Genomic DNA, 11,355 nt, shown 5'->3' with positions numbered 1-11,355 from the left:
TGTCCGCGCTTCCACCAGCCTGCCGCCGCTGGTCCAGGGCCCGCCGCGCTGCTTCCTCCGCTGCACCGTCTCCCGAGTTCTCTGGACGGGCCCCAAGCCGCCCCCCACCTTTGTCCGCCTCAGGTGGTGGGGGGAAACCTCCGAAGGGACCGTTTTCCAGCTCCCCGGGAGAACCACGGCCCGCTACGCCGTCCGCTGTGGGCCCGGGCAGTTTGCTGCCTACCTGACAGGTAAAGCTCCTTCGCCCTGGGCTGGCAGACAGGGTCAGAGCTCAGCGAGAGCCCCAAAACTCGAGGAGTTCTTTACACACCAAGGAACCTCAGGCTTGTTTGCATTTATGACTTTTTTTGTCGTTTTCCTGATTTGTGAGGGTTTTGATCTCAGTGCAGAATTGTTGGTTTCAGCCTCTCTAGCAGGCAGGTTGAGTGCTCAGGGCTACAAACTATTGCTGGCTCCTGTAGTCCTCACAGTGTCAAGATTGGGTAATTTTTAGTATTCTCCCTTTCATATGTGCAGCAGGGTGATGGAGGGGATCTCTGGGGAGACCCCCCTGCAGTGCTGGGGCAGCTCTGGAGTCCTCAGCACAGCAGAGACAGGGACCTGCTGGAGCGGGGCCAGAGGAGCCCCAGCAATGACCCGAGGGGGGAACCCCTCTGCTGGGAGCCCAGCAGGAGAGAGTTGGGCTTGGGCAGCCTGCAGAGGAGAAGGCTCCAGCTGGGGAGACCTTCTGGGGGCCTGACAGGACTTCCAGAACAGTGTAAACCTCTCCTCCTTCTGTTGAAAACCATCACCCCTTGTACGATTTTAGTAGCCTTTTTGTCATAATCTTATACTTCATAATTTGCTATTTAATTAGTTATTGACATTCATCATTCCCTATTGAAACAACACTTCTTCATCTGCTGCCTCGTTATAATTGCACAATATAACTTTATGTTAAACTCTCACATCTCTGTCATTTTAATAAAACAGGTTTAATTGTGTTTAATTTTGACCTTGTTGTGTGAGACTGAAATGAAGCTGTTCCTAATTTTCCAGATATGGGTGTGCTTGTCCTGGAGGTCATGACCAAACCTGACCATCTTCCAATTGGCAGAGTGCAAATCACTGGACTGTCCCAGCTCTCTCCCAGCAAACCAATAAATGGATTTTTCAACATAGTTTCACCAACATCTGATAAACTAGGAGAGCTGCAGGTAACTCTCACATTTTTGCTCTTATAAATTCTATGGATGTGACAATTACCAGTATAATCAGGTGCCAGGATCAGGCTATACTGGGTACACTGGAGCCCTGGTCTCTGTCTGAGGCTTTTGTGAACTAAAGCAGGAATTAAAAAATGAATATTGACAGTGTTGTTTCTGTTCAGGAGGATGTGTCATGTTAATAGTTAAGCATGATGAAGAAAATTTGCAGTCTCTACACTCACTCTGAGTTTTAACTGTGGATTTTAAAATAGTTGAAGCACTTCTGCAGAGCCTCATGGGACTGAGGAGATAGAGGCACTCTCAGTGAGTTTGCAGATGACACCACGTTGAGTGGAAACGTTGGGCTCCTGGAGGGTCAGAGCCTCTGCAGGGGGATCTGGCCAGGCTGGATTGATGGGCCGAGGCTGGATGAGGTTTAAGCAGGCCGAGGGACAAATCCTGCCCTTGGGTCACAACCACCCCCTGCAGCGCTCCAGGCTGGGGCAGAGGGGCTGGAAAGTGCCCCAGGGAAAGGACCTGGAGGGTCGGTGGACAGGCGGCTGGAGAGGAGGCAGCGTGTGCCCAGGGGGCCAAGAAGGCCACCAGCATCCTGGCTTGGGTCAGCACCAGTGTGGCCAGCAGGAGCAGGGCAGGGATTGTCCCTGTGGACTGAGCACTGAGGAGGGTGCCCCTGGAATCCTGGGGTCAGTTTTGGGCCCCTCCCTCCCAGAAGGCCCTTGAGGGGCTGGAGCGTGGCCAGAGGAGGGCGACAAAGCTGCTGGGGAAGGGTCTAGAGCCCAAGTGTGGTGAGGAGCAGCTGAGGGAGCTGGGGGTGCTGAGCCTGGAGCTGTGGAGGCTGAGGGGAGACCTTCTGGCTCTCCACATCTCCCTGACAGGAGGCTGGAGCCAGGTGGGGGTTGGGCTCTTCTCCCAAGGAACAATGGACAGCACAAGAGGAAAGGGCCTCAAGTTGCACCAGGGGAGCTTTAAGTTGGACCTGAAGATCAGTTTCTTGCCCTGGAGGGTTGTCCAGGGCTGTGCCAGGCTGCCCAGGGCAGTGGTGGAGTCCCCATCCCTGGAGGGGTTTCCAAGCCATGGAGATGTTGTGCTGAGGGACATGGGTCAGTGGGGACCAGGCAGTGCTGGGGGATGGTTGGACTTGATGACCTTAAAGGTCTCTTCCAAGCAAAATGATTTCTATGAAACAAGGTTTTTGAACTGTGGGGTGAAGAGGGTGGAATTCTGTTTCACAGCCCTGGCTCTGGACGATTTATGCTGGAAGATAATTGGCTGTGATTTGGAAGGGAGCAATGTGAAGCAGGGAGCTGTCACTGTGTCAGAGTTTCACGAGAGTGCACTGGTGCATGGTAGAAATATTGCTCTGCAGAGAAAAGTGTGTCATATGAGTTGAATATTGTTTGTGTCTTAATTAAGAAGGAAATACAGTTCTCAGTTCTGTCTTTCAGGTCTCGCTCGTTCTAGAACCTCTGCCAGAAGTGTACGACACCAGCAGCTCTGTCCCGACCACGGATGGGAGTTTAGATATGGCTCCTGCCCAGGGAGGCACCAAGCCTCAGCTTCAGGCTTCCTCACAGCAGGCCAGGCAGCCACGGGTGGCTGTTGATGACCAAGAGGCTGATAACAAGAGCAGAGCCACGACTCCCAGGTATCTTTGGAGTGGGTCCAGGGGAGGTCACAGAAAGCATCAGAGGGCTGTGAGGACAGGCTGAGAGAGCTGGGGTTTTTGAGCCTGGAGAAGGCTCTGGGGACACCTGGTGGCCTTCCATATCTGAAGGGACCTGTAGGGAAGCTGGGCAAGGACTGGTCACAGGGGCTTCTAGTGACAGAATGAGGGAGGATGGTTGTAGATTAGAGCAGGGGAGATTTAGATGAAACATTAGGAAGAAGTTCTTGGCTCTGAGACACTGACCCAGGTTGCCCAGAGAGGTGGTGGAGGCCCCATCCCTGGAGACATTCAGAGTCAGGCTTGATGGGGCTCTGAGCAACCTGCTTTAGTTGGGGATGTCCCTGCTCCCTGCAGGGGGGTTGAACTAGATAACTTTTAAAGGTCACTCCCAACACAAAGCATTCCATCATTCACCTTGTGACAAAATTCTGCTTTATTTAGCAGTTTACACGTCTTTTTTTTAATTTGTGGCTGTATTCATGGGACTTGTGGGATACTTCATCTTTTTTTAGTTCAAATTATGCTGCTTGACACAAGAGGTGCCACAAATCTTTGACTTGCAGCGTGAGCTGGTCTCTGATGTGGGAGTGGAAGATAAAGAACCATTGAAATAACATGTTGCATTTTGTTTTGGGGGAGGTACTGCAGAGGGGTATCTGCAGTGCTAGGGAGAATTTGAAGAGGTTTAAATCCCTTTATTGATCCATTTTGGTTGTTACTGCAGTAATGTTTCATTTTTCAGTAGGGGAAAGGGCCATTTGCTCTTTCAAGAGAACTCTGAAAATATAAAGGACGCTTTCTCTGCATCTTGTCGCCTGATGGTACCAGATGAACGTTTGAAAGTGAATCCTTCAGCCCAGCAAGTGCCAGTCCCCACCAGCAGTGACCCTGGAGCACCTGCAGGGACAGCCGTGCGGGTGCTGTCTTTGCACAACCCAGCTACCAAAGACCTGCTCTCAGGTTGGTGTGTGGTAGGCATAATCTTTTTGATTTCACAGTAAATGACTCTTGATAATATTTCAGCTGCTTCGTTGGAGATGAAGACTTAAGGAAAAGTGATACTTTGGATGTTTTCACTCTATTGTTTCAAACAGAAAGTGATAAAAAGATCTTTACTTAAAAACTGTGGGATTAGTCATGTTGGAAGGTGGTTTTGAGTATCCAGATCAGGCAAAACGTGCTATCTTAGCAGCACCCATGAGCTCTGACCTGGTAAAAGAAAAGGGAGCTCAGCTCCACAGGCTCTGTAATCATCGTTGACATGTTTGGGGATGTGGATAGTGGTGCCCTGGCAGTGCTGGGTTAAGGTTCGATGATGGTGAAAGTCTCTTCCAACCAGAACAATTCTGTGATTTCATGTCTTCTGAGATGGCTGTCAAAGGTGCCACTCACGTTGGAGGAGGCCCCGCGAGGGTTTCTGTGCCATTGGCATTTTCAGATAGAAGGTGATTTCCATTGTGATTAACATCCCTTTTAGAGGACAGACTGCTTGAACTGCATTCAACAGCCATCAAGGTAGAGCACATTTCCATACATGTTGTGTTTTTTCTATATACCAAAAAGACCTAAGACACCCTAAGATAACAAACCCCTCTTCCATAAATGAATTTTGCTCCTATATCTTAATAATGTCCCTCAAATGCCTGACTTGGTGTGTGCAGATGAGTTTTTGCACAGCTCTGAGGGAGACTGGTAGAGGATGAGGATGACTCTCCCTCCCTCCAAGCTGAGCTGTCTGGTTTATGGTGTACAGCACATGCTTCATCTCCAGCATGTCAAGATCTCTTTATACCAACAGAAAAGAAGTTTCTTGCTGTAGCTGGCACATTTTTGTGTTTACCCATCGCTTTTAAATTGTGTTTGAATGCCCAGATTTAATCCTTCTGCTTATTTCTCAGCTCTTCTGGATCAAGGCAATAAACTCCGGGATGCCATGGTTGTTTCTGCAATGAAATCTAGCCCAGACATGGAGATTGAACTGAATGAAGTGCCTCCTTTTATACAGAGAGACCATTTCAAATCACCAGCAAAGTAAGCTTGGGGAAGGGGGAACTCAAAAGTTCCAAACCATAAATTTTGAGTCCTTACCAAGAAAACTTGGAATAATTCATGTGATGTATTTCTCAAATGGAAATTGAATTTCTTCTTGTGAATGAAGGCCTAAATTTTGTCAACTGATTTTAATCAAAGCCTAAATTTTGTTAGTTGATTTTAATCATCATGTGGTGTAAGCGTTGATTTAAGTAATTTTAAGTAACTGATTTTTATTTTGTTTTACAGTATATTTGTATTTAGTGCAGAGTTATTTGATAAGGAGATTTTAAGTGTTGATAAGGAATAAAAGAGCGAGAAAGAACATAAAAATTAAATGGAGGACAGGTTTTCAAAGAAATATAAGTAATTGATGATGTAAATGGAGTATGTTTGCATTTTTGGGTGCCAAAATACCCATGAAAATCTGCTTCTATGGCTCTGTGACAGTAGTAGTCGTTGTCTTCTTCCATATGATCTTTCTTGGCAGATTGAAAAAAAAAAAATCAGTGTTTGTACCTTTTCAACTCCTGACTCCACTTTTGTTTATTAGTAGTAAATCTCCTCCTGTGAGTGAAATAGAAATTTAGAAGTATTAAGACAAATGCATATTTTTTTACAGGAGAAACTTTAATTCCTTATTTTGGGGAAAAAAAGATGAACAATGTCTTTTGTTGTACTATAAACCAGAAAATAACATCAGTGTCTTTGACAGTGAATGATGCTGTTGCAAATACAAAGTAAATTATTTCTGTTCAAGCTGTTTCAAAGTAGACAATTTTGGGCTCCCCAGGAAAAACTGACAGATCATTTATAAACATCTCACTTGTTTTTCTCAGGCCCTTTCTCCTCTTCTTTGCAGCAGCTGGAACTCCAAGATTGGGCCAACCTTTGTGGTTGGACTCAACGATCTACGGTTGGACTTGATGATCTTAAAGCTCTTTTCCAACCTAAATGATTCTGTGATTCATTGTAAATTATGAGAGTTTGGACTTTTTGTGACTTGCAGCACACTGTAGGGCTGCAGGAAGTTCTTGTGTATCTGGAGATGGAGCTAAGAAGTGGAGAAGATTGTACATAACTTTTGATTTTTATCCTTGATGGATTAATCCTGAACATACCTTAGTATCTTCTTTTTCATTTCCTTTTTACTACTGTCTGTGCTGAAATTGCTGTTATCCAGGAGCCCTAAAGGCTTGAACTCAAATTTTGTGCCCACTCCTGAGGATCCCCATCTCTTCACATCTGAAATTTCAGGTAACCCATTGGACCTCAACTCTGATGAGAGAGCAATACAGTTACTCTTGGGCAGGTGAGTGTAATGCTCTGAGGGTTGCTGCAAAATTGGCTTTTTTTGAGCACTTCACACTGAAAAATGCCTCTTACCTCTTCCAAGTTCTCCACAGCTCTGGCTATGTAACCAGTGAATCATATGTGCAAGTGGTGGAGGTGTTTTATCCCTCAGTTTTCATGTATGACAACCTGAATAGCTCCAAGTCCCTTGATGTAAAAGTGTTGGCGGAAAGATTAACTTGATAAAATGAAGTTATTAAATAACTTCATTTTAAGAGTTGTAATAATAGTTACATAGTTAAATAGTTATTGAATAGTTGTAACTGGCATGTCCTAAAACGTTAAGAAGTGCATAAAACAATGTTTCTTTGAAGAACTTAGAGTCTGTAAATAAAAAATAGAGAACTAATAGTTACTTATGTGTATAATAGTTTTTTAATTGTTCTTCAAATATTAAATTCACCTTTTTTGTCTCGTTTTGTGAGGACATTTTCTTGTCCTGTTGCTTGTTCCTTGGGAGCAGAGCCTGACTCCCACCTGGCTCCAGTCTCCTGTCAGGGAGCTGTGGAGAGCCAGAAGGTCTCCCCTGAGCCTCCTTTGCTCCAGGCTAAGATATCTTAAAGCATCCAAAAACTATAAAGTATTTATAAATATGTATTTTTGGTAGATATTAGTAGATACACTTTATGTTGAAGGTCACCAAGCCTTGGAACAGGTTGCCCAAAGAGGTTGTGAAATCTCCAGCTTTGGAGCTAACTAAAATCCAACCGGACAATTTCCTTACTTGCATCCTCTGTCTTTGAGCAGAGGTTGGACTGGATGAACTCCAGAGATCCCTTCCAGCCTCCACTGTTCTGTGATTCTATGGGTATCTATCCACATGTGCTTCTTTCACACTGGGGCCAGAGATGTTATCACAAGATAACCCATGAGATTGGGTCACAGATCTATAGTAGCTTGGGCCCAGTGCTGTGTAAGCCCAGTTTGGCTGTATCTGGAGACAAATCCAGTCCAGAATAACCAGTATGGGCAGAATTTATCAACACATTGACTGCAGAACTTGCAACACTAAGTTATGTTTCTTTCTCTTGTGTCCCCAGTGGTGATTTTTCTCCTGTGCCTTTCTGGGATCAGACAAGTTCCCTTCTGGATTCTCTGTCTCTTGGGAGTGAGGTGTATGACAGTGAGCTCAATGATCCCCATTATGACCAGAGTCTGCTGGAGAGTCTTTTTTACTCAGCTCCTGTAAGTGGGGATCAAAAAGACAGTGCTTAATATGTAATAAAAAAAAATCAGAAGTCTGCATAATAAAAGGCTGCAGATTTTAGTATTACTGAAGTTTAATAACCATTAAGTATCCTACAGAAGCTTATGAAAACATTGTTTAGAATTAATATTATTGAAAGAATACTATGAAGATGACAAAGTTTGGAAATGGTAGGTTAGAGGCTGTTCATGAAGACTTCTTTTTTTAAAGCCCTGAAAAAATTTGATACAATTTTAAGGGCTTTGAATTATTCAACCCACAAGTTGACTTTTCATCATGACAATGATAATTGTCAAGTAATTATTCTATTATTTGTTTCAGAAATCTGATTCCAGTTTAAGTGATTTCCTCAGCGATGATGATGTGAACTCCTCCAAAAAAGTGACCAAAAGAGAAGCTCTGAAGAAAGCTGACCCCATGATTCTGCAGGAGGATTCTGATAGCTTTGATCGGGGTCAGGTGACAAAAGTGAATCCCAGGTACACAGTTAGATTAGAGACTTGATTTGCAGCACCTTGCTCGTTAGAAGCTGGGATTAGCACCAGTCGTTATCACTGCATAACCATCTTGGTGGGGAATTTTCATAGCAGCTCTAGGAATGATGGGGCATCAGCCCAGGAATTGGCTGATGTTGTTAAAGGATCTGCTGAAATGTGAGTAGATAGAATTGCATCTCAGTAGTTAAAACTGCTCGAGGGGGTCTACAGGAGACCGTGAAGATGACCAGGGGGCTGGAACCTTACCTGTAGACATGTTGAGAGAGCTGGGGTTGTTCAGCCTGGAGAAGAAAAGGCTTTGAGGAAGCTTTCTTCCAGCCTTCCAATAGCTGAAGGGGCCTACAGGAAAGATGGGGAGGGACTTTATCAGGGTGTGTAGTGATTTCTTGGGTTCTGAGGGTTTTTTATTTTGTTTTGTTTTCAATTATGTACCCTAGATATTCTAAGATTTCTGTTACAGAGACTGCCAATTTTTGTTGCAAAAAATACATTTAAAATGTGCGTTTCGATGGACCATAAAGAAAGACATTGAGGTTCTGGAGAGTGGACAGGGAAGGGCAACGAAGCTGGGGAAGAGTCTAGAGCCCAAGTATGGTGAGGATCAGCTGAGGGAGCTGAGGGTGCTGAGCCTGGAGCAAAGGAGGCTCAGGGGAGACCTTCTGGCTCTCCACAGCTCCCTGACAGGAGGCTGGAGCCAGGTCGGGGTCGGGCCCTTCTCCCAAGGAACAAGGGACAGCACAAGAGGAAAGGGCCTCAGGTTGTCCCACGGGAGGTTGAGGTTGGTCCTGAGGAACAATTTGTTGCCCTTGAGGGTTGCCCAGGGCTGTGCCAGGCTGCCCAGGGCAGTGGTGGAGTCCCCATCCCTGGAGGGGTTTCCAAGCCATGGAGATGTGGTGCTGAGGGACATGGTTTAGTGGTGATGACCTGGCAGTACTGGGGGATGGTTGGACTTGATGATGTTTAAGGTCTTTTCCAACCAGTATGGTTCTAGGAACAGATTTTTAAATAATACCCCACCAAGCTACAGTTTTCCCTTTGTCTGTTCGTGTTAAGGATAGTCCTGTGGTTCTGATTCTCAGTTTTATATCTTCAGCTGCTCTCCTACAAGACTACTTGCTCCTTCAGAAGATCACAGAGAAACAGCTCATGTCACATCCTTGAGTGCAGACAGGTTGGCATTGCTGGAGCAAATACACCTGGCCAGAGTCATCATTGACAGCTTGAAAGTCCCTCCTGAGAGCATCCAGATTACACCAAGAAAGAAAGGCATAGGGGGGAAGCCTCCCCGGCCTGTTAAGTGGTAAGGGGGATTCTTCCTCACCAGTTTGTTGTTTGTGCCTTTGAGGTAGATTTACAGTTGAAGAATGGTGGGGTTGGAAGGGACCTCTAGGGGACCTTGAGCTCTTGCTCAGCCTTGATCAGATCCCCTCTGAGGCTTCTCTTCTCCAGCTCAGCAGCCCCAGGGCTCTCAGCCTGTCCTGGCACAGAGATGCTCCAGGCCCCTCAGCAGCTTTGCAGCCTCCACTGGACTCTCTCCAGTAGCTCCTGGTCTTTCTGGAACTGAGAAGCTCAGATCTGGACCAAATACTCCCAAGGTGGCCTCATTAGGACAGAGTACAGTGAGAGAAGATCCTCCCTTGACCTGCTGGCCACACTCTTCTTCATGCACCCCAGGAGATCTTTGGCCTTCTTCGACACAAGGGCCCATTACTGGCTCACAAGCAACTTGTTGTCTTCCAGCACTCCCAGGCCCTTCTCCTTGGAGCTGTTTTCCAGCAGGCCACCCCTCATCTGTCCTGGTGCAGGGGGTTATTACTCCCCATGTGTAGGACCCTATACTTGTCCTGGTTGAATATCATGAGGTTCCTCACCTCCCAGCATTCCAGCCTGTCCAGGTCTCTCTGACTGGCAGCTCAGCTCTGGTGTGTCAGTCACTCCTCCCAGTTTGGTACCATCAGCAAACTAGCTGAGGGTCCACTCATCCTGCATCCACGCCATTGATGAAGGTGTTGAATAAGACTGGACCCAGTCCTGACCCCTGGGGAACACCATGAGCTCCAGGCCTCCAATGGGACTCTATGCTGCTGATCACAACCCTGTGAGCTCTGTCCTTCAACCAGTTCTCCATCCACCTCATTGTCCACTCATTGAAGCCACACCTCCTGAGCTTCCCTAGGAGGATGTTATGTGAGATAGTGTCCAAAGCCTTGCTGAAATCAGGGAAGAGAGCACCCACTACTCTCCCCTCACTGACCCGGCTGGTCACACCATCATAGGTGGCTATCAGATTGATTTCTCTGAGGTCTGTTGTGTCATGCAGCTTACCCAAGCTCTCCAGGCTTCTGAGATCTTCTCATTTCTCTGCTCCTTTCAGGAAATTGTTTATTGTAGACTTCTGAAAGTTAGAGATGGGAAGAAGTGATCCTGACATGGGCTTATTTCAGGCTGGGGTTTTTCTGGGTTTTTGTGGAGGTACAAATGTGCTTTGGGTACAATAGGACAGGAAAAACAAAAGGGTTTTTTTTTGAGGAGAATTTGCTATATCTGAAATCTATGGAAGGAATGAATGAAATAAATAGTTCAATTAAGCTATAAAAAGAGAGTAACAAGAAATTGTGCAGGTGAAAATTGCCTGCTGTGTTCAGTTGCAGTTTCTGCATTAGATTTTTGATGGATTGTCATCATCTAGTCACTTTTCTTTGCAGTACCTTCTTTGTTGAGTACCACTTTCCTATGGGAGCCTCCAAGGATGACAAAGGACAGGTCTCCATGACAACAGAAGTAGTTCGGATAGCTTCAAGCAAAATCACAGATGATGGTAAGAACAGTATTTCACCCCTTGTCTTCAGTTTTGTTGACTACTTCATCTCTTAGGAATTGTTTAGTAGCATTTTCCACGTATTTTCTTTGCTGCCTGAAAAATATTGTGTGTTTATTGGTACCTCTACCAAGAGAGCAGCTGCAGGTAGTGGAATGGCCCTTGCGGGGAGAAGGAAGCCAATTATTTTGTTTTGCTTTACTTTTTGTGTTGCTTTACTTTTTGTGTTGCTTTACTTTTTGTGTTGCTTTACTTTTTGTGTTGCTTTACTTTTTGTGTTGCTTTACTTTTTGTGTTGCTTATTTTTTTTTTTCCCCCGAGAAATGCATATTGGGATTTTCACATTCCTTTTCGTAGGGGCATAATTAACAGGTCAATGACACCATTCCTTCATTTCAGCACAAACCCAACATCCTTTCTGCCATACTATGAGGATGATAATGTACTTTCACAAATCTCAGAGATAATTCTATCTCCACAAAATACTTTTTCCATGTGCTAAAGTACATCACAACTCACAAGTTGGGCCCCTCTTTCCAAGAAGGACGCTGAGGTTCTGGAGCGTGGCCAGAGCA

The 11,355-nt window shown here is 45.6% G+C and overlaps 1 protein-coding gene across 1 annotated transcript in view; it reads left to right on the top strand.

The window, feature by feature from the left end:
* Positions 1-13: 13 nt before the first annotated feature.
* The window catches only part of C2CD3 (C2 calcium-dependent domain containing 3), a gene marked incomplete at its 3' end in the record, with an annotated part of 34,787 nt that continues 23,445 nt past the window's right edge, over positions 14-11,355 (top strand). Inside the window, exons 1-10 of the mRNA XM_008948499.1 lie at positions 14-230; positions 1,039-1,196; positions 2,654-2,853; positions 3,620-3,834; positions 4,773-4,905; positions 6,089-6,217; positions 7,299-7,443; positions 7,787-7,944; positions 9,056-9,262; positions 10,668-10,780. Coding sequence (XP_008946747.1) covers positions 1,041-1,196; positions 2,654-2,853; positions 3,620-3,834; positions 4,773-4,905; positions 6,089-6,217; positions 7,299-7,443; positions 7,787-7,944; positions 9,056-9,262; positions 10,668-10,780 — 1,456 coding nt within the window. The remainder of the gene's footprint in view (positions 231-1,038; positions 1,197-2,653; positions 2,854-3,619; positions 3,835-4,772; positions 4,906-6,088; positions 6,218-7,298; positions 7,444-7,786; positions 7,945-9,055; positions 9,263-10,667; positions 10,781-11,355) is intronic.

Source organism: Merops nubicus, unplaced genomic scaffold (assembly GCF_000691845.1).
Source record: "Merops nubicus isolate BGI_N331 unplaced genomic scaffold, ASM69184v1 scaffold1681, whole genome shotgun sequence".
Classification (NCBI taxonomy): domain Eukaryota; kingdom Metazoa; phylum Chordata; class Aves; order Coraciiformes; family Meropidae; genus Merops; species Merops nubicus.
The sequence above is the reverse complement of the archived record's forward strand: the minus strand, read 5'-3'. Positions and strand labels throughout refer to the sequence as shown.